Below are 23,937 nucleotides of genomic sequence, written 5' to 3'. Positions count from 1 at the left end.
AATAGTGGAGAGACAGAAGAATATAAGTGACGGAAAGTAAACAAAGTAGAAAGATAAATGAAGCAGTAGAGGAAGAACTGTGAGTCACTTAGACTTGATCCAATGAGAAAGTTTCCCTAGAGAAAGTTGTCCAGAAAGCTTTCTGTACCATTAATAAACCATGGTTGAGGATTAAAGTCTAGTTGGTGAATAATGATCTGATACACAGACAAGAGTACAGATAAATGCTTACACTATCTAACATCATACTGTAGATGCATATTCACTTCAGACTTCACACTTTACATACATATATGTTTGACATTACTTGTGCATTTATTATCACTTATGCTTATCACACACAAGCTCATAGGCCAGAAATCAGACAACATGGTAAAAGTGGAGCAAGTCGGAGCAGTTTATTTGCATTGTTCACAGAGAATAATTCCTGCCAAATATGAGTGGGTTCAGGAGAGAATTAATAAATGTGCTTTCTATATGCTTTAGAGACACTTAAATGCTAGGTAAAGCAACGAGCATTCAGGCTTTGTCAGAGGTGAAAGGGACATAGACTTTTACGCATTCCCATTTACTGACACACACACACACGCTCACTCAGCTTTGCCTCGGGGCCTGAAACTGAAGAAAGGGTTCTTGTCCAAAGCTCAATTAAACTGTTGAAAGTCCTTCTAGAGCTGAAACATCCTCCTATCGTCATGCTGGGACATTCCACGGCACGCCAAAGACCCTACTCTAATCCTGCCGGCATGGGAATCATTATTGATAGGATCCTAATGCATTACCTCAGGGTCCTCTTATTGTTGGTAAAGATTATTATTTAAGAGTAAACCAAAACCCAAAGAAAGTCTAGAGTTTCACAGAAATTTATCAAAAGAAAATGTTATTCTTGGCTCATTGCGATACCACTTTGAACAGAGCAATTGAAACAAAGAGTGCTCCTTGCTGCTCTCCAACAAGCAGGCTTGATACCCACAAGCAGGCCATTAGGACACAGTGTACACTTTGCAGGGAGCAGATGATACTGAGTCTCAATCAGACCAGATTTGCTTAGTTAGTTTTGCACATTGCTTATTTCCTTACATTTATATGAGTGATCCATATAGATGTCAGGCCTACTTTGCAGAAATAATTACAGCAGAAGCATCTGAAATTGTTTTTCTTTGTCAGTTGACATTGTTTCCACTTAAGTTATTTGTTCTTTGCATCTTACGATCTGGTACCTATTGAATTAGTTGTCTTTAGCTGCACAATTAAGTCTGTGTGTATGTGTGTTTGTCCAGGTGCAATACTGCTGGTCAGTGTCCAGGGCATAGCCGTCAACATGGATCCAGTGTTCTGCACATGGCTGCTATACCAACCTCACAGAGGGAGCAGTAGGCACCAGGTATGTGATCCTCTCTTGTGTTTTTGGATAAGATATGGCGTCCTCTCCTTATTTTGTGAATATTTAAACATGTTTATCAATTAGTATTCAAAAAGTACTTATTACTCTCAAGTAATATTCAACTTTTTCATTAATTCCAAGTTGCTCTTGATCAAGAACCTGATGCAAATGTAAAAATGTCTGTAATTCTGCCTCCTGTCCTTCCACCCTCCTTCTGCCTTGCCTTCTCTTTAATAGCTGCCCTTTTCCATGTGCTTTGCTCCCTGTCTTCCATCCAGTCTCTCTTTATTTATTTGACAGGGGTCATGGTGATGGTTATGGACATTGAAAGCTCTGTGCCCACAATAAATATTATATATATATATATATATATATATATATATATATATATATTTATATATAGTACGTGAAAGTATCATATTGTATCGCTTTTATTATATTTCATGTTGTTGCTCTGTTTCATGACTCCTGCTGTTTGAAAGGGCTGGGGGGGGGGGGTGCCTGCGTGCGTGCGTGCGTGCGTGCGTGCGTGCGTGCCTGCGCGTGCGTGCCTGCGTGCCTGCGCGCGCGAGACAGTTAATTGCACCAACTCCTCACTTTGGAGGTTATTGCTGTATGGGGTTTAACAGATGTTATGATTTGGACTACAGCCAGTGTGAAGGATACACAGCTAGGACTGCTGTGTGTGTGGACATGCTGCGGCAAACATGTGGGCGTTTGTGCCTGTGTTCATGGGTTTGTCTCAGTAAGGCCATATATCTCAGCTGCCTGTCAAGGCCTGCTCAAGGTCTGGCTGCATAGACAAGGTTTTCAGCTCAAGGCCATTCAACAGCCTGTGAAGGACAGTGGAGAGGACACTAACTGGTTACGTTCAGAATGGCAGGAAATAATGAGAAAGGAGGAATTTAGAGCAGAAAACTGGACAAAGACAGGGACAGAGGGATGACATGTGGGGAGGGCCCACAAGGGGTGGATGTACAATGTCACAAACAATCAAGAGTGTAGGGACCTGAGTGTATGAGAGCAGAGAACCGATATGGAAAGGGGTGAAGATGAAACACCAGGGAATGGGGATGGCTAGGAGGAGAATGGGACATAGAAGAGACAACAGAGAGCATGTAACAGTATTGTTAATGTAAAGAAAATGACGGAGAGAGACGTGGGATCGAAGGAGTTATCTCATATGATGTCATCATCCAGGTATGGGGGATGTTCACTGGTTAAGCCTGCTCTTAATATTGAGGAGTTAAAAGTGAGCCAAGAACCTATGTATCATGAAGTGTTCAATTGAATGATCAAGTGAATAATATAAAGGTTTTTATACTATTTGACATATTTCTGTAGAAGAATAATCAACATGATCATATGAAATGTGTTATAATATTTTGGGGATGTTAAATTGGCCTTTTCTGTTAACATTTATTTGTTGTAATAGCCTCATATAGTATGTGTTTCTTATCGGTCTATTTGACAGTGTGTTTCTAACTTTCATTTTTTTTTTACATTCTCAGATGTTTAACAGACTGAAAATGATTTTAAAATCAAACCTGACTTTTGGTAACCAAACTACTGGCCTACAGTATTTTATTCCGCCAATGTTAAGTTGTAAGAACTAAGGAAGGAATTGGCAATATACCTGAGTCGGTAGCTTCAAATACTAATGTAATTAGGGGCTCATTTTTAATCTTACCAAAACCAGCATTTGGGTCCTGACCCAGTCATTGAAAAAAAAAAGAACTGCATCAGTGCTTGTGTGTGTGTGCAATATGTGGTTGGCCTCCAGCCTTCTGCAGCTGCACCATAGCCTAGTGGTGCTGCTGGCTGATGCTAATGGTGTTTCCTTATTTCAGACCAATCCTCCAATCTTCTGTCATTCAGCCACCTGTGTGTGTGTGTATGTGAGTGTGAGTCTGTGTCGGAGTGTGTGTGCTTTTGGCCTGGCAGCAGAATGGAAGACTGCTCAAAAAACAGGGAGCTGTCACTAGTCCTTGTTGGTCTTGGGTGCCTCAGTTGTGTTCCACTGCATTTTTATTTTTCCTTTTCTCTCTCTCTCTCTGTCTTCCTTCTTATATAGCACTACATTATACTCTCATCCATTTCCCCTGAAATGCTTCAGGCCTTAAAGAGGCCTGAAGCTTTCTCTGGGTCATTAAGATTAAGATTAAGATATGTTTATTTATACCAAACACATGCACAGACATGCACTACACACTCATGCATTGGTAGGTTAATTTAACCTCTGCATTTAACCCATCTGTGTGCAGGACACACAGAGCAGTGAGCGACCATGTACGGCGCTCGGGGAGCAGATGTTGGGGGAGTAAGGTGCCTTGCTCAGGGGCACTAGACAGGGTAGGAAGACTCTTGGATTTTTGGACAGATCAATCCAGGTTCGTCTTTTGTTGTCTCTCCATGGAGTCGAACCCGAGACGAACCAGAGACCTTCTCTGCCCATAGTCCAAGTTTCTCCCACTAGACCACCGCCTCATGACCCCATAACAACATTGTTAGCACATTACCGGATAGTGTTAAAGTATTTCATTGTAAAGCTGAAAACATTAACTTTCTTTTAATGACTGATTAAATGCACATTTGATGCATCCATATAAGTCATAGTTCATTGCCAGAATGACCTTGTAGGTGCTCTATCACACTGTGATGTCATTCCAGAATCCAGGTCCAGTTACTTTGGCCAAGAGGAGAGAGGACGAGGTGTCAGTAGGGAGCACACCATTTGCCAAACAACCCTCCAATCAGGCCTCAGACTATGCCAGCAGCCCTGTCAAAACGAAGACAGTCACAGGTAGGTTTACTAATCCCAAGCTGTGCCATACTATGATATTGAATATATGTTGTTACATAACACATGACAGACTAAACACCACTTATCCAGGCATGTCCTCCTCTGGTTTTCCTCTTCTGGTTGTATTACTATTTACGCTTTGTGTGCTCTTACACCCAGAATCAGTAAGTGACTTGGGTGTGCTAAGTGGATTCTTCTTCACTGCCCGTTTTCCACTAACTAAACCCCCCATGATCACAATGAACATCAGTCTGTCCACAAAACACACATACACATACCCATAGAATGTACTATATTATTGATTATATTATTTGTTGTATCTTAACACACATGCACATAGAGGCAGGCCAGTTTATACAAACATATTACTTGCCACAGATGGACATTCAACATGTGATGGATGTGACTGCTTGCTTTAGTGTCAGGACCAGACAATACAACGCACACGCACGCACACACACACACACACACACACACACACACACACACACGCGCACACACACACATACGCACACACACGCGCACACACACACACACACTGACACACACACAAACACACACACTAATACATGCATTCTTAGACTCCTACCTGGGAGGATAGCTGGAGCAGTCACTGTTTAGGAGCTGTCCATGACACAACGCAGGCCCTTACTCACTGTACAAATGATTTTCATTAAATACTCATATGGTTATTTATAAATTTAATTGCCCACCTCCTCACACTCATTTAGCTCTATAGAGATTTAATTAATGTCATCCAATAGAATGTCTTGGCTTGCTTCGTTTGACTGAATTAGTCACACAGTTTAGAATATGAATAAATAAATATGTTAAAAGGCTGTTCCAGTCTCTGTTGTTTGAGCCTAGCAGTGTTTAGGCTCCAGGTCCTCTAAACACTTAAATGGTTGAAACGTTCTCTGCCAAAGCTTTGCAGTGACGAGTTAGGGGAAATAAAGCCTGTGGTCGTCTTTTTTCCTCCTTTCAAAGTTCCTGGGAAATGTGTTCCCAACAGGAGTAATAATTCCCTGTTTTGAATGAAGTCATCCTGTAGCTGTAAATAACATTGTATGTGTATGACGTTCCTCTGTGTCAAGTGTTTTGATAGGAAAAATGCTCCTATGACATTTCAGAGTCTAAAAAAGGCCATTGGAGTTCTTTCCTTGCTTACTTTAAAAGCTCACAGCTTAAAGGCCTCACTGCCTTTTCCTTCTGGGTTTCCCACTGTTCCTCGTTTCATCCAACATGCTCTTAAGGCTTTTCCATAACACAGTGTCTTTGCCTAATCACATCTCAGAAGTATATTATTTCATTCGAGTTTGTTAGTTTACACCTTAGTCACCCTCGCTCCAACACTGCACACAAAGCTACATCAGGCTGTCAGCAACACTAAACTGACTAGAGTACACTGACTATCAATGTGTAGGACTATCTTTCTATCATCTCTCTATCTTTGTGACTGCTCCTCCATGTTCCTGTCTTCATTTTTGTATTTTTGTCTGTGAAGCTGTATTACTGTTTGATGTCTGTTTTTTTTCATGTTTTCATGGTACTCTTTTTTTCATAGTTATGCCATCTGTATATTTTCATCCTTTCTTTCACATGACTTGAAACAAAGGTACACTTGATTTGGAATCAACCACTTGAATAAATCAATCAATACAATTGCATACATACTGTTGGTGGTTAGCACAGAAACTGTGCAAAAGCGATTAGTGGTGCCCATATTTGTGTATGGCATATCATTGTTTGGATGCATTCGTTAGTTGGAAACGTGTACTAAGTGAGACTCCTTAGAATATTTCTCTTTGAAGTAAAACAAAGACATTCCTAAGCCACAGCGTCTCTAGTCTAACCACCGTACATTGGTAACAGACCTTACAAATAAATGAATAGCATCTTCTCTGGGCATTACTGCAGTGTTAAAGGAGTAGATGTAATGAAACGTTACAAATTGTTTCCGTGACCAATCAGAATAGGAAAAGGGCCGAGCCATTTAACCCCTGTGGTTTTAATCATTGTGAAACTATAAGCCTTCCTGCAGTCAGAAGATCTTGATAAACTACAGCTCAACACCAAAGGAGATTACAGCATAGCAGGTACTTCGTTTCCATCATCCCACATCTCAAGTTTCATGCTATCCATGTTACATAATCATTTATCCTTCTTGCAATTAACTATTTGATTTCTCTATATGTAAAGACAATTTTACTTTATTGGCCATGAATGAAAAATAGGAACTCCTCAAATATTGGGTAATTGCATTGTGGTGATATTTGATCCAAAGTTAGACATTTATAAAGTGAAATTCTGTTTCACCTCATTTCTCCTAATGATCCATTGTTCCTGTGATTAATTGGGGGATGTTAATTATTCATATTATGGCTGACCATGTTGGGGTACTGGTATAAACTAATTTAACCAGACATATAGTCCACCTTTTGATAATAGTTTTCTGGAAAGTAATTTTTACAGAGGCAGATCAGGTTATTTTAACAATTCATGGATGTTTTTACACCTTAACTGTACATAGTGGAACAAAAGTAAAAGGTATGGTAATTAAGGGCTCTGAAATGGCTCAAGTTCATGGGAATAACATGTAGATTATGTTGTTAGGGTGGAGTTACCCTTGTAAAACACCTCTCCCTAGTCATTTCATGCGAAGAGTTGCTGACATTGAACCTGTTATGATTGGAAATAGGCATTATCTGCAGATGACTTATTAATTGCTTTACCATGTGTGCAGCACACTGTGGATAAGGGACTGGATTTTTAAACCAGAGGGAGATAATGAGAGCTCCCTCATGTCAAGCTATTATGAAAAAGCAAAAACACTGGCAGCGATCAGCTTTCAATCCAACTCTTGTCGGTGCATCATCTTCTTCACTGGTGTTTATACTTTGTTGAATATTAAGTGAGCATTAAACTGACTTCTGCTTTGTATTGTCAACTAAAGGCATTTCATCTCTAAGGCCTTTTAGCCATTGTGAGTCATGTGATGGATGACATCTGAGCTAAAATGATTACAGTTGCAATCAGAAATATTCAACCCCCAAAGATTTTAAGGATTTATCAATTAAAGTAGACAGAATCTTGTTCTTTGATCAAGATTCTGCTTCGGATGCCTTCTTTATGAGTTGAGTTATAAAGAAAATCAACACGGAAAATGCATGATGTAGTATTTGTGTGTAGCAGTATATTTTGTTAAGATAGCCATGTCACAATTATTCAACCCCTATATAATATTGTTGTTTTTAAAGCTGTCTGACAGTTTTTTTTGTCCTAAAGTTGAGTTGAAACATTATTACGCCTTTGGGAACTCTATACTGATCCTTCATTTGCTTCAGCTGTGATGCATATATAAACCCCACCCATGAAGGTATTCAAGGTGAGTTGCAATCATGGGAAAGACAAATGAGCTTACACAAAAGCTGAGAGAGGAGATTATTTCATCACACCTGAAAGGCCTTGGGTAGAAGAAGAATTCCCCAAAAAATTATATTCCAAGAGACACAATTGGGAACATTATAAGGAAGTTTACAACTGATATAGCAGCTTCAAACATGCCTGGCCGTAGAAGAAAGCCCAGCATTTCATCAAGGACCCTCAGCAACTTAGTCAGAACAACGATGAAGGCTGGTACAAGTGCTGCAGTGGCAACTATAAGACGTGCACTGAATAATAAAGGACTTAATGGCCGGCTCCAAGACGCACTCAGCTCTTGACCACAAGCAACATCAAAAGTCGATTAGAATATGCCAGGAGGAATTTGGATAAGCCTACAGAGTTTTGGGTGACAGTTCTATGGACTGATGAAACCAAACTGGAACTGTTTGAACGTATGGACCAGCGGTATGTCTGGCGTATAAAAGGACAGGCTTATGACCAGAAGAATACCATCCCCATAGTCCAGCATGGAGGTTGGTCAAAGATGATGTTGGGCTGTTTTTCTGCGGCAGGAACTAGCAATCTTTATTGTGTACATGGCATCATGGATTCACAGAAATACCAGGCTATTTTAAAGAGGAATGTGATTCCTTCTGTCGACAAATTGAACCTTGGTGATCATTGGACTTTCCAGCAAGACAATGATCCAAAGCAAAATCTCCAAGTCCACCAAAGCTTGGTTGAGAAAAAGATCCTGGAACGTCCTGGAGTTGCATTCACAGTCACCAGATTCAAATTTGATTGAAAATCTTTGGTGGGATTTAGAGAAGGCAGTTGCAGCATGGAAGCCATCAAACATCACTGATCTAGAGGCTTTTGCACTTGAAAAATGGGCAAAGATGCCAATCGAGAGGTGTAAGAAGCTTGTCTGCACTTACCGAAAATATTTTTTAGAAGTTATAAAAGCTAGAGGATGCGCCACAAAGTACTGAAGCTGGGGGGTTGAATAATACTGCACATGCACATGTGTTGAAAGAGTTACATTTTTCATTTGAACTTCAAAGTTAAGTCAACTTCTGTTGTCAAAATAACTAAAATACGAATCAATAAATATCTTTTGTTGTTTGATGAGTTTTTTTTGTCATTTATTGTCATTATCTGTCATCTACATCACTATAATGTCTATTGAGGTGAGGGGGTTGAATATTTCTGATTGCAACTGTGGCTGAAGGGTAACGCTGATGTGGATGTAGTTCATAAATGACCAGGTCTTAATCTCCTCAGCTGTAATAGGTACAAATTTGGTTCGTCTCTGGAATATATATCTTTTCAGGGGATTATATGGGGGTTTGTAATCACTGCGTCCATGCTTTTATTTAGAAGAAACTTTTTTCGGACGATCAAGAGTAACAATGTATATTTTCAGGCCTGGAAAAATGCTTGAAATTTGTTTATCCCAAAATTTGGGAAAGTCATGGAAATTCGCTATATTCATTTTTTCCTGTCGTTCATTTACCCTGAGTTTAACATAATTCATATGCTTTTAAAATAAATATGCTAAAAATATAAGCAGGCATACGCTCTCATACTAATTGAAACGTTTGGTGGGGAAGCAGGCAAGATAATGCACTATACCAGGGAAGTGTAGATTTAACAATGCTTGGCTACAAATGCAAAAGTACATGTCATTGGTTACAACAGACAAAGACCTCATTCAAACTATTGTCTCTCATTCATTTGTGTTATTTAAGGTATACTGTATGCTTAGGATTTCTCATTGTTAGCTTAAAAACTAAATTGTGTAACTTTTCATGTATACACCGAGATCTCACAAAATGTTTGGTCATGGAAATTTGGTTTAAAGTTATTGAAAAGTCATGGAAATGTCATGGAAATCCAATTGGTCTGAAATGTGTATGAACCCTGAACAACAGTGGTACCACAGCAGCACACACCTTCTCCACATGTGTACAGATAGCATTCAACATTGAAATTACACACTCAGATATTGATATATACATTTTAATCTTCAGTCAAGATTCATTTTTATGCACAGGAATAAACTCTTGTGGCTGGCTAATGCTCAACAGGGGCATCCAGCTAACTGGTGGACACTTGTGCAATTTCAATACTCAGGTATTTAGCCCCTTAATGCCTTTAGTCATCTTGTAAAACGAGAATATATGCAGCATTGCACAAATTATGGACCCTAATTATGGACACTATTCTTGTCCTTGTGCAAGTCACTGAACCCTACATTGCTTCTGACAGCTGCCTCCACTGTGTGATTGGAGTATAATTTAAAAAAAATGGCTCCATGAAGAAAAATTGTTATTTGTGCCCATTTGAGTGCCCTTGGGCAATTTGGTCTTAAATGAGCTCAGGTGCAATTTGGTGCTTTGCTAAGGCAACAGAAAGCAATTGCCTACTAAAAACGTAAAGACTACCTGTTTAACCCATTCCCTCTTGAGTCCAGACCACTAAGATTTGTTTGGCCCAAGGATACATACTGTTTTGGACCCTGCCACCAAGCTGACAAAATCTACTCTAACCATGCATTGAAGTGGTAAATTTGAGAAGGTAATAGCTTACATGTCCAGATTATTGTTGTTAGAAGTACTGTTATGAGACCAAATGACCTAATATGCTGGATGTATGGCATGTTGGTGTAGAGTGGTGTTCTGTTCCACCCGATGATAAACTGGTGAGAGCAGTCTTTTCCTGTGCCTATTGATTATCACAGTTTTCCACTGGAGCTATTGATTTCCCCTTAGAAATCACCTCTGGAATTATTAGAATAAATCATAACCCACTGGAAGAAAATAATTTTCAGGGTTTTTAGCAGTTCAAAGCCTCCTCAGAACAATTGCACTAGCTAGATGTCCCTGCTTCCAATTGTCCATTTGAACGCATGCCTGGCACTTTTATGATGTAAAGAGAGTGTTATGTTGTTTTGTTACCACATTCAGCCTAGCTACAGTTTCATAGTAATCAAGGAGGACTTTCCTGTAAGCTTTTGGAAGGTGCCTGTTAATGTGTAGGCAAATGTACAGAGACACACAGAACTAGTTCACTGCAGATCATTTCCCCTGAAAGCGCAGGGTGATATCATATTATAGCGCTGGGGCTGCCCAGCTAAAATCTCAAGGTCCACATCCACTCAACTCTGTTTGGCAACAAAGTATTTCACTCTGTCTCTCTTCCTCACTCGTTTTGGTCATTGCACATCTTACATAAACAGGGATGTGTTACAAGGCATCACAGACTTGGCTGAACTGGACCAAAGCCAGTTTCAGTTGATGACAGAAACTTTCACATGGTTAAATATATTAAAATACATTTTTTTTTCTGTTAGACACACAGCTTGGCAATTAATATTGGATGTCCATCACATAAGGAATCCTATTTGTTCTAAAAAATAGGCATATACTCTGTAGATATACTTTACAAATACTAATTTTAATCCTTGTCTAGGTGTTTTTATACTGTAGTTTTAACAAATTTCTCCCTTGTCATATCTATGTGGCCCTGGTTTGACTAGGATATTTGATAACTTCAGTCATTTTACCAGGATTTGTATATATGGTCAACTTAATATTCTTCTTCTCAAATCTGAACTTTTAGACATCATTTTTAAAAAACTAAATACAAAACTTCTTATTTAATTCCAATCATAGATTTTGTTTGAAGGTTGCTTAGTAACATCATCACAGAAGTGTTAACAATTTATTTTTTTTTGACGTTATACTTTATGTGGACAGCTGTGGAACGACGACTTTGAAAACAAGTCAATTCTCCTCAGCTTGAGGTCCATTTCTGTCTGCCCATACAATTACACCACAAATTGGTTCACATAAAACTAGCCTCTAAGTATTTTCTTTATTTGTCCCTAATGAATGATCTTGTTGGCAGCAGCACCATGTTTCTGATTGAGAGCCTCCCAAGTCCTGAGCTTCTCACTGTTCCCTAACATGTACCAGAGTACTGATCTCATTGGCTTTGCTTTTCAATTCTAAAATTAGCCGTTGGCGCTCTGAGGACATACCTCTTCTGCTGAGAAACCTATCCTCCGATCTGGCTCTCATTCTTTAAGGGTGGAATGAGAAATGTCGTCTGTGTTCCTTTCTGCTAGTGATCTGAATGATGGCATTAGATGTATATTTCCCATTTACTGGGAGGATCTGAAAGAGATATCAAAGCACTTTTGCTTTGTTCATGATGCCAGTCTGCAAGTTACAATGCAATATCTGGTGGTTGCCAAGGCTGTGCTGCAAAAATGTTCTTGAACTGATGGCTTTTCTGTGATCTCAACCGTAGTGTGTCAAAAAAGGTGGGTACGGGAAAAAAAGTCCAGGTTTCATGGTTGAGTGACACACAGTATATTCTTGAAAGACATAAAGTAATATAGTTTGATGAAAGAACCAGCAGGGAGAAACTAATATATACATGCTAATAAACATACATAAAATTGCCAGAGCACTGATGACAGAACTTCATACAGAACTACACAGTCATATATAACAATAATTCAAGCTCAAGTACCCTGATGGAAGTCAGGAAGGTTTTTATAGGCTGCTCTGCACTTTTCAGAAGGGGATAATATTTTCATTGTGGAGTTATTCATGTAGTTTAATTTTTCTGGTAAAGTCAATAATTTATCAAGGTAATGATGGTTGGAGCAGGGAAAGAAAACAATGAAAGGAGGAATAATGTCATACGACCCCCATCAAGACCATCTCCACCCCCTCCCCGGAAGAATGATTATAGTCTGTATGGGACTTCACTCGCAAGATTAGAAGATCTTTGGCCTCTACACTATGATGAGCCCATATACAAACCTTTCACTGACCTCCTGGACACACAGTAGTGGGGAATACATCTGTCCTTATATATCCCTTTTCTATGTTGGTGAATGATAAGGGCATTAGGCCTTTTGTGGATGTTGGCTGTGGTATTTGAAGTTGAAGTGAGAGGATGAGAGTGAAGTTGGGGTTGATTTGTGGTTCATCAGACGTAGCGTGGATTAGTCCTCAGGCTCAAGGGGGTTTAGTTCAGATGACAGGAACGGGAGGGGATTGGAGACTGGGTTGAGATGATTGCACACGGGACGTTTCAAAGGGATTTTGTGTCACTGAGAGAAGACGTGGCCTTTTGTTTTCATTCTTTATGTGTTGTGTCATGGTCGTGCAGGCAAACTCTTCTTTTCTCTTCTCTTGTTCTTTTCTCTTCTAAGATCTTCTTTTAACTTTTCTCTCTCGTTTTCTTATAGTAGTATAAAGTATATAAATTATAAAATGTGAATTAGATAGCAATGTTGTGTTTAATCTCTGACCTCTGATAGTCAATGTGCACTTACTTTAAAAGTAGTCTTCCATCGTTAATATGACTGGTTGATGGACTTCCTAAAGCACAGCTGGCAGAAAGAGAAAATACCTGTATGTGGATGCAGTCTGTGTAGAGAAGTAGAAATAGATGGGTTAGATAAAACTCTTCTCTCACCCTCATTGGCCTTACCCGTTTCTGTCAGCCTGGCCACACAATATTTAAATTTTTCAAAACTGCTGTAGAAACACTGAACAAATCGAGGCACCTATATATTTAAATAAACACTGACTTGCATCAAAAACAAATATGCAGGCACGTTTATTAAAGAACCTCATTACTGCCTTTGCGCACAGCGGTTACAGAATATACAACACTTCAACTCACTATAAACCATTTGAAATAGGGAAAGATAGCAAGCAGCATGGGGAAATGCCCTGAGATCACTCAGTGAGGTTGTTTATATGGTTGAATTGCTCAAACAATCAAAAAGGACAGATAGATGCTTTTTGCCATTTTACCGGTCCCTGTGAGTCTTTAGCCCTCTCTGTGTGCCTGTCAGTCCAGGTATGCACAAGTCCTAACGGTTTGTCCAGGGCGGAATTTAATTCCAACTTGTCCAATTATGTCCAACTTTGCAGTCCCCACCATAAGAAGGCCTTCACGTTTGCTTTTTTCTTCTGACTTTTTAGTCTTTGTTTGTTCCTCAGCCATCCTCTGACAATGTGATTATGTTGAGGCATATACTGTACACCACCACCGTTAAATTCTTTCCATGCAAACATCACCACAGGTGTTTCATGCCTCTTCGCTCAATTGGATAGACCTACAACCAATCAGAGCACAAGTATGTGACGTATGTTAAGCGACGCATAGTTATTATCAACAAAGCTCAACTGCACGCACGCTGGAAGAAGTAGAAGAAGAATATCAGTAAAGAAGATTTTTGCCGGTGTTGTAAAAATAATTTAAAGATACACGGAGAATTTACCAACACGATCAGCATTTTTTGAGAGAAACAGTACAGCGGGTTCACGCCGGACAGCGCTAATAATATTACCCGTTGATCGAGTAGTATAAAAGCATATACTTACTTGTTGCTCCAACATTAAGCAACAGCATCCCAACATTTGTCTTTTTTGGTGTTGTCTTTATACAACATGTTCCGAGGATCATACAACTCACTGTACTTCTCCACTTCAATTATTAATTTAATGTCATCCATGTTGAAGAACTTCTCCGCTGTTTGCTCCGTTAAATGTCGGGTGTCGAGGGTAAATTACGTATTCTCCCCCCCCCCCCTCTCTCTCTCTTTTTATCTTTATGACTGCTTGTGTGGCTGTAGTGGATGGGCAGAGGGGGACATTTAAAAATGTCATTGGTAGAATTGGTAAAATTAAAACTCCAGGACAACAGAAGGGGAATTCAAAGTATGAGATGCATATTTGATCATTTATATCATATAAAATATGTCATCAATATCATTTAATATCCTTTTTCAGTGTGTCTCCTGGCGCGATACGCTCGTGTAGAGCGCAAAAAATAGACTCAACGCCGAATCGATCGCTGCACGGTGCTAGGCAGCCTTGCCGCTGTGCGGCGCTTCAGCCTCTGGTGTGACCCACACAAAGGTTTAACATGGGAGTGGATGGGAGCCAGCTGTTATTTAAGTCTTGGCGCTGCGCATACGTGGTGTGAACCCGGCGTAAAGGTGAATGCACGTACAAACAAGTTCTCCGTTTAGGATTACAACTCCACAACACATCAAACAAAGCGTATCACATTTATCTGTCCTGTAAGAACTTAATAACATGGTTGGAACGCGACATTCCCGTGTTTAAAAAAAGGACAGACGATGAAGGAGACCAGGCGGAAGAAGCGTGTTCATCTGAGGCATCAGAGAAAAGAGACAGGGGGCCCAAGCGCTCTTTGGTGACGTGGTTGATTACATAACTGTTGATTATCTGTCCATCATCGTATAAAGCCCGCCCTGACAATTTGATTGGTCCGAACAGCTTCTGTTCGGGCATAGTTTCTCTCCAACGGAGCGATGCCAGACCGAACTTCCCCACCTCAAATGTTGTGGGCGGGGCTAAGTTTGTCTGGCATCCAGGCTAATTGGGTCTATCTTCACTGCTCAAATAAAATAAGGGAACTCAACGCATCAGATCTTGATTATCGAATTATTCAAGTCAAAAATCTTTACTTATGTACATTGTATAATTTGTTTAGAACAAAATGACATAACATTGGTCAATGGAAACCCAAACCATCAACCCATTGAGAGCTGTATTCAAAATCACACTGAAAAACAACAACATATAAGTTAAACACTGATCCAACTTGCATGAATTTGATTACGGAAACTAATAATGTGAGTGCCTATATGCACTCTCAACAACGTCTGGGCATGCTCCTGATGAGTTGGCGTATGGTGTCCTGGGGGATCTCCTCCCAGACTTGGATCAGGGCATCCATCCCATAGGTGCTCAACAGGATTAAGGTCAGGGAAACGTGAGGGCCAGTTAATGGCGTCAATGCCTTTGTCTTCCAGGAACTGTTCACACACTCTGAACATTGTCCTGCACCAGGAGGAGCCGAGGCCCACTGTACCATCATATAGACTGTCAATCGCTCTGCGGATTTCACGAATGTGCTGCTTGAGGAACTTTGTTCCTCAAGCAGCACATTTGTAAGCAGCACAGCACATATGTAATGGACAGCAGCCTGTGAGAGGTTATGACTACGGGTGTATCATAATGTGTGCGTGGGTTCATGTGTGTATTCAATGGTAAGTTGCACATGAGTATGATGTGTGATTTTCACTAACCACAGCACACACCCTCACACATTTTACAGCTATATTGCAACGCAATGGTGGTGGTGTTTTGAGTACATCATGCAATGAGGCAACGCTGATTTGTTTCACACCCTAAGGTCAATGTGTTATAATTGTGCTGGTCTTTGTGTTTTCTCTGATCACTTGACAAAAGCTGTGGGCTTGAAAAAATCCTAACCTTTACTTACTGGATGAAGTGATGGAGCTGGTAAAGAGGATACACAAATTGCCGCCACAAAGTGTTACACACCAGCTGAAAACTAAGCCATTTTCAGACATGACCTCCTGGTAAAATTTCTTAGAATTGGCTACAGAGTTTACTAAGAGTCAGCCTTTCACACATGGACAGAACAGCGGGAGGTTCTCTGCACAGACATGTTCACAACAGCATTAAATCCTCTGCGTTATGCAGGCGAGAGGTGGAGCAGCCGGGTGCAACAGACAGATGCAGGAAGTGACGTATTTCCTCTGCGGCAGATATTCACTTCAGCACCCCAACACCGTTGTCGGCACTTATCACCACAAACTCTTTTGACATTTTGTGTGTGTCTTCTGTGTGTGTCACCACTTTTTCACAAGGAGATATTTGTTTTCTTTAGTTTTTTCATCTGTTGCGTGTTAGCACCCCCCCACCTGCTAGCGGTGAGTCAAGCGCGGGATCCCCTGCTGTGTTCATACATTGACATCTCCTGGATTTCTATATTGACATTAGGCCAGGCGGATAAAGTCTGTAGAAACTCCGGAGCGTCTTGATTATACATTTTCATTCAAACCTCCTCCCGAGAAAACACGGAGCAACTGCAGGGTCATTGCATGTCTGAAAGCAGCTTAAGTGAGAAAGACAAAGGGTGTGGTTGGAGTGAGAGAACCAAACGGGAGAGGAAGGAGAGGGGAGGAGTGTATGGTCAGAGTTTAGCCTTATGGCCTAATAGAGGGTGAAAATAAGGACATGGCTGATATGGCACGAGGCTGGGGGAATAACCCTACTTTAAGAGGACTCTTAGGACTTGTTAGGACTGGGCAGGTTTAAGAGCTTTGGGCGCTCTTGTCATATTTCTCTTTCATTTTAATTTAGTCCTCTTGTGTTCACTCTGTCTTTCTCATTCTCTGTCCCTGCCTTCCTGTCTCTCTCTAAACCCGCTCTCTGCAGAAATGGCAGGCGCCAAGTCACTATAACAAGATATGGCAGTTTCATTCCAAATAATGACCCTAGGATTAACAAACAGAGTCCTGGAATGGTATTTAAAACTAAAACTAAATGGAGAGCTGTACTTTAGCACACTTTGTGATTGGCTTAGCAGACCTTCTCTGGGGAAGGACATTTTCAGTCAGGCCTACCTCCAATACCACCCTTGAGGTCTTGCCAGAAAGTAATAACTTCTAAGAATACATTTTTAAGGTAGAATTGAGTTCAGATGAATTGTCAGTAGTAGCTCAGCATCTTACGAATTGAATTTAGGGGGCATTTTCCTACCACCTTATGGCTTCCTTTTGCCCGTAGTAAAATTTTAGGCAAAGGCATTCATATGCCGACACATGCGACCACATTTACATATCTGTTGATGTTTACTGTGTGTTATGGTTACTTAAATTTACATGTATGTTATTGCATAATGCACAGTAGATTCAGTATATATTCAATGTTCACATGTTATGTGATGTAGTATTTTTGCTAGATAAAATTGACAAATCTTCCCATCTATTCAATAATGCAAAATTACAATTTTAAAACTAGTTTGTTAAAAGCTTAAATTAACTCCTAAAGTCAGATATCAGGATTCCAACTACATTTTACTCAAGACGGGCTTCTGTCTAGCCTGTTTTCTAGTGCCTGCTATTGCAACTGCAAAACTCAAAGCTTTACAAATGGTTATATACAATGTTCTAAGCTATGCTTCACCACAGTTTCATCAGAAATTGAGAGTTCCTTGCACTCAATTTTGTGCTGTATGGTCATAGTTGTAATGTTGTACACATTCCAATAGTTTCCAACCTTTAGTAAAAGTAAACACTCATACCCTCATGTTGAGGGTCCCTGGGGTAGTTTCCCTGGTATAAACAGCTGGGCAACATGACAGAGAGCAGCAGCGACAGAGCCCTGTCATATATGTGTGGATCCCCAGCTGAGTTGAATAGGAAATGGTTCTTTAATACTATGTGGCAGGAATATTAACAAATACCCAGCCCTCAGCAAGAGAGACAACCCAATGATATCACAGCAGATTATGCAGTGCACTCTTCACATTTCTCAATGAAAATCCATGATCACAATCTTTCCTGTCAAAGCGTAGTCGTTCCTGCTGCCATCTGTGACTTTGTGGATATATGAAAGTGTATCAACATGATTTCATACATTGCTTAGATAAACATTGTAGCTGACAAATAAAAGTGTGGGAGACAGTAAATGGAAAATATGGGTTGTCAAGTACTCTGCATAGCATGTAATGATCCGCTGACTGTAGGCATCACGAAAAATACAGTCTGTTTCAAAGTCCCAAAGTGGCAGAGGCACATGGATACTGAGTGTGATATTTTCACAGGAGTTCAGACATGAATAGCTTGGCCATGCTTTTACTTACACACAAACACACTCTCACTGAATTGTCACTTAGAAAATACAAGTTTTTTCAACCTTCAGGTTTATATGGTGTTTGCTAATGCTTGTTTTTGCACTCTTTCCCATCTGCATGCCCAAGTGTCCTTGGCAAGATACTGAACCCCTAAATGGCCCCTCATAAATGTTGAGTGTACTAAAAATGTAAGTCGCTTTGGACAAAAGCGTCAGCTAAATGACATGTAATGTAATGTAATGCAATGTAATGCTTGAAGAGGGGGTTGTTGCTGTGTGATTTGTATGCCTGGTTGTTGCTGACATTTGGCCTTTGTCTGGACCACAGCAGGCATACTAGCGTTGTCTTAGACAATCTGTGTGTGTGTGTGTGTGTGTGTGTGTGTGTGTGTGTGTGTCCGTCCGTCCGTCCGTCCGTCCGACCGACCGACCGACCGACCGACCGACCGACCGACCGACCGACCGACCGACCGACCGACCGACCGACCGACCGACCGACCGACCGACCGACCGACCGACCGACCGACCGACCGACCGACCGACCGACCGACCGACCGACCGACCGACCGACCGACCGACCGACCGACCGACCGACCGACCGACCGACCGACCGACCGACCGACCGACCGACCGACCGACCGACCGACCGACCGACCGACCGACCGACCGACCGACCGACCGACCGACCGACCGACCGACCGACCGACCGACCGACCGACCGACCGACCGACCGACCGACCGACCGACCGACCGACCGACCGACCGACCGACCGACCGACCGACCGACCGACCGACCGACCGACCGACCGACCGACCGACCGACCGACCGACCGACCGACCGACCGACCGACCGACCGACCGACCGACCGACCGACCGACCGACCGACCGACCGACCGACCGACCGACCGACCGACCGACCGACCGACCGACCGACCGACCGACCGACCGACCGACCGACCGACCGACCGACCGACCGACCGACCGACCGACCGACCGACCGACCGACCGACCGACCGACCGACCGACCGACCGACCGACCGACCGACCGACCGACCGACCGACCGACCGACCGACCGACCGACCGACCGACCGACCGACCGACCGACCGACCGACCGACCGACCGACCGACCGACCGACCGACCGACCGACCGACCGACCGACCGACCGACCGACCGACCGACCGACCGACCGACCGACCGACCGACCGACCGACCGACCGACCGACCGACCGACCGACCGACCGACCGACCGACCGACCGACCGACCGACCGACCGACCGACCGACCGACCGACCGACCGACCGACCGACCGACCGACCGACCGACCGACCGACCGACCGACCGACCGACCGACCGACCGACCGACCGACCGACCGACCGACCGACCGACCGACCGACCGACCGACCGACCGACCGACCGACCGACCGACCGACCGACCGACCGACCGACCGACCGACCGACCGACCGACCGACCGACCGACCGACCGACCGACCGACCGACCGACCGACCGACCGACCGACCGACCGACCGACCGACCGACCGACCGACTGACTGACTGAGGTCCCATGGTTCCCTCATCCACTGTTAAACACAAGAATCCTGACAACACCTCACATTAATGCATGATGTCAGTTAAACACCATTTAACATACTGATGATACTCTACAACAAATGACAATAACACCGATTGTGAAGAGAGTTAAGTAAAAGGATGAACGCTGTGTTAATTGAAAAGTTAGTTTTTGTATCTATTTCACACATCTGTGGGAGTATTTTTCAACACAGTTCCAGAAGGTTGCACAAGCGTAATATACATTAGTACTGGGTGCCCACTGTACTTAGAAATAAGAAACCACTGGAGAATGAATGGTTTAAGAAATGCTGTTTTAAAATAATATTTGAATCAATGTCTATTGTCTTAACATTTTCTGTCTTTTTCCAGAATCACGTCCCCTGTCCATCCAAATGAAAGTGATGCCTGACACCTCTGCAGAAGAGTCATGGACAACCTCAGAGGAAAGAAGGAAGGAGCTTATTGCCCATACCTGGGATGCCGTAAAACGCCTCACTGTTCAGGTATCAAACTTAACTCTCCACCATTTTTGTTCTACTTGTGTATAGCAGAAACTATACAAGATAATAATTTCCTCTACTTGTCTGATTTTGGAACGAAGAACTTTGATTGCTCAATCGTGAAGGGTCTGAAAGATGCAAGCATAAGAAATATGAGTTTGTATGTCTTGAGTTTTTTCTGGTTATTCTGGGTCCCTCCCAAATTCAGGCATTCATTTCTGATAATTATAGTCTATTGCCAGTAAGATTTAGACTGTTTACTTGCCCCTATATGTAAGCCCTATGGTATGCTGACTAGCTGTCCAGGGTGTCTTCTCTCCTACTATCAGCTGGGATTGGCTCGATCCACTCTTTGACCCTCAGTGGATATGCAGGTATAGCTAATGGATGGATAAATGGATTTAAGCAGTATTGGCCGGCCCACACATCTGGTAACAGCCTTCCACCTCTTTCTCTCCTCTGTTGCAATTAAGTATTGAGGTTTAGCTAAACCCACCCGAACTGAGCACTCTGTGGTTGTGGGCACATGCCTTCCACAAACCTCTGTAACTTGTTAGCCTATTAGCCTGTTTTACATACAGATGCATACTTATTGTCTCATGTCCCTTTGTGGCAGACTGACTTTCTGGTTGACTGTCTGGCTGGCTGTTTGTCCCTTTTAATATCCTGAAGTTTTACTGGATCGTTAAATGTCCCCATTGTGGACCAGTTGGCTCAGCCCACATCACAACCAGCACCTTCAGAAATACATCAGCAGCCAGTGACAATTCTGTAACAAGGATTCTCTTCATGCAATAAGGACTGCATGTAGCATTCACTCGCGTGTGCTCATGTGGTACATTATTGATTGGACAATTTGGATGTCTTTGTTTACAATGGTGTGCTGAATTCAGTTTTGACTCCTCTTTTACAATGTGCAAGCATTACTGGAATGAAGGCAGTGGCCACATTTACCCAGACTATAATTTTCTTAGTTTTGTTGCTAAAATATACACTGTTATTGTTTGCCACTGCAAATATCAATAACAACAATTCTGATGATTATAGTCTTGTATTGAGACCATTGGTCAAACTTTTGGTCAGATCCCTACAGCAATCATAAATTAATTGGTTACAATTTTCATAACATTACCATTCATCACAGGATGACAGACATTATCAGGTTTAGTTGCGGTAACGTGGATACTCGCATTAGAGGGAATTTAAAGTACGCTAAACAGCTAATTAAGTATTTAATTGGATTAAATATGTCTTTCACGTTGTGTTTTTTTGTGCATGTAAACAGTAAGCAATAATTCACAAGCCGAACAACACATTATATTAAGCCCGCCATTGCCTCCACTTTCCTATGTCCCTTTTGGCTGTGCAACTGGGACCACGCAATGTACTACAGCAGTAATTTGTAAACAGTCTGCCCTGTCGACATGGGAGCAGGGGCGAAACAAACTGGACAAACTGACAGCTGGTATCCCAGGCCTTGGATTCCCCCAAATTTGAGCTGTCTGGGTTGCAAAATTGTAATTCATTCTTCATCATTATAATATTATTTATTAGTCTACAGTTCCTGAGACAACTTATTTCTGTTTAAACAAAGTAGGGGTAGCTAACGATTATGAAAATTGTTTTGAAAAATCTTTTACTCTTGGTCTTAGATACAACCATAATGCTGTGACATAAATTATTCCCTACAAAACTTTCACAGCAGGAGGTAGAGGTCCTGCCAAGATCCTAGACTGTGGGTTTATTTTAATATAAGAAGGTAAGAAAATGCTAACAATGAAGAAAGGAAAGGATGAGGTACATGTGTTTTTTATTTGTCTTGCTCAATGACAGATATTGTTAGCTTTGATTGGTTATGTTCTGTCATACACAGGACAATGCCTTGCGCAGATTCTCATCTGTTCATATCTGTCTCCATTGTAAGACTCTGTTCCCTTTGCTACCTTGTTACCTTGCAATGAATGATAGGGGATTTTTTATCCTGCAAATAAATTGGCTCAAACCATTCAAAGCCATCAGAGAGCTTATTTGAATTTGCTCATCAAACTGTCATTGATGCGGAAAAATTGACAGTTAAACCAAGTAGCTCAAAGAGAGAAAATAGGGATCCCACAGTCTTAAACTGCTGTGATGATTAGCAACGATAGACAAAGAGAGAAGAATGACAGAAAATTTAGAGAGACAGAGACAGAAGTCAATCCACACACTTATGGCAAAAGCACCAGTGGCTTTCTCATACCAGGTCAGAGGGGCATAGAATCCAAACTGAGGCCCTCACATCCAAGGCGGGGAAGTCTCTCTGACATATCATACAACACCAAAGGGATGTTTGTTCTAGGAAGAGCCAGCTAATTATGTTGTCATGCAAAGCTTTCATATGTGTAGGTGGTGCTTTTTTAGTAGTCACTTCACAATCGGGGCAGTGCCGCAATGTTCACCCTTGCCAGGGTGGCCTGGCAGAACTTTGCATGGCCACTTGCCCTCAGCCTTAAAGTTCTGAGCCTATGCTTTAACTTTTTTGTCATTTTCCAACCTATTGCTGTGTTGCTCCTCACATGCGGTGCAACTTTTTAATTTGTCACTTCACATTGTGTGTTCTTTCCGCTTATGTTCTTCTCTGTCATCTGCTTATTACCTGCCTGACCCTCTCCCCCACTGCTCACCCGTACCCTTTTTCATCCTGTCATGTCCCCTTCTCTATCCCATTCTAGCTAAGGACACCCATGTTCTCTATGGGCGACGATAATAATTGCAAGTGATTAGGATGATTGTTCTATTTCAAGAATTTTGCAATAATTCCTTCTTTTTAACACATGAATGTGTTCAGCGTTGGAAAAGAAGCACGTTGCTACCAAAACTGAAATGGGATCTGCTGAAACAGAGAGACCGTTGCCATGGAAAAATGAAGTAACACTGCTCCCTGCAGCTGCCATGCATTAATGAGTAGGATCTTTTTTAGAGAGAAAAAGAGGAGCAAAAGCAGTGGGGTAGAAAAGGTAAGGTGATGGAAAGGAAGGGGGGGGGGTTATGAAGTGAAGAAAAGAGAAAAAATGGGCAGTGGGTGCATTTGAAGGCAGGGGGAAAGTGAGAGAGAGAGATAGAATAGAGGATCATGTTTATGTTTGGTGTGGCTATGAACAAACTGGCCAGATGGTTTCCATGAACAGCTTCTGACCCTTGAATGGAGCGCCTTCTGCAGGAACATTACCTCATCCTCTGCCCCCTCCCTCCAATTGACCTAACTCTCATTCCACACCTCACCCTCTGTGTCTCTCAAATCCCACCATTTCCATACAATTTGTAATGTAAATTTCATTAGGTTGATTTTTCAAACTTGACAGTCTGAATGTATTATATATTCAATCTAAGCTAAAGTTAGTTAGTGAGAAGAAAAGAGAAGGATACAAGGGCAGGTACTGAGGGAATATGTAACAGAGAGTGATAGAAAGGCTGTACATACCCTTTCGAACACAAGTCACCTAACAGACAGAGTGTAAGTGGAGCCACAACACAGCAGACATGAGGCAGTGTAAAAACCTTGAGCATCCCGTTCATGTCCG

General features: G+C 42.0%; 1 protein-coding gene across 1 annotated transcript in view; it reads left to right on the top strand.

Annotated features, from left to right (window-relative positions):
* The window catches only part of LOC133965264 (intermembrane lipid transfer protein VPS13B-like), a 304,206-nt gene that overhangs the window by 116,140 nt on the left and 164,129 nt on the right, over positions 1 to 23,937 (top strand). Inside the window, 3 exon segments of the mRNA XM_062399726.1 lie at positions 1,281 to 1,384; positions 4,055 to 4,187; positions 20,247 to 20,380. Of these exon segments, the coding sequence (XP_062255710.1) occupies positions 1,281 to 1,384; positions 4,055 to 4,187; positions 20,247 to 20,380 (371 nt within the window).

This window comes from Platichthys flesus, chromosome 11 (genome assembly GCF_949316205.1).
Source record: "Platichthys flesus chromosome 11, fPlaFle2.1, whole genome shotgun sequence".
In the NCBI taxonomy this organism is placed as follows: Eukaryota; Metazoa; Chordata; class Actinopteri; order Pleuronectiformes; family Pleuronectidae; genus Platichthys; species Platichthys flesus.
The sequence above is the reverse complement of the archived record's forward strand: the minus strand, read 5'-3'. Positions and strand labels throughout refer to the sequence as shown.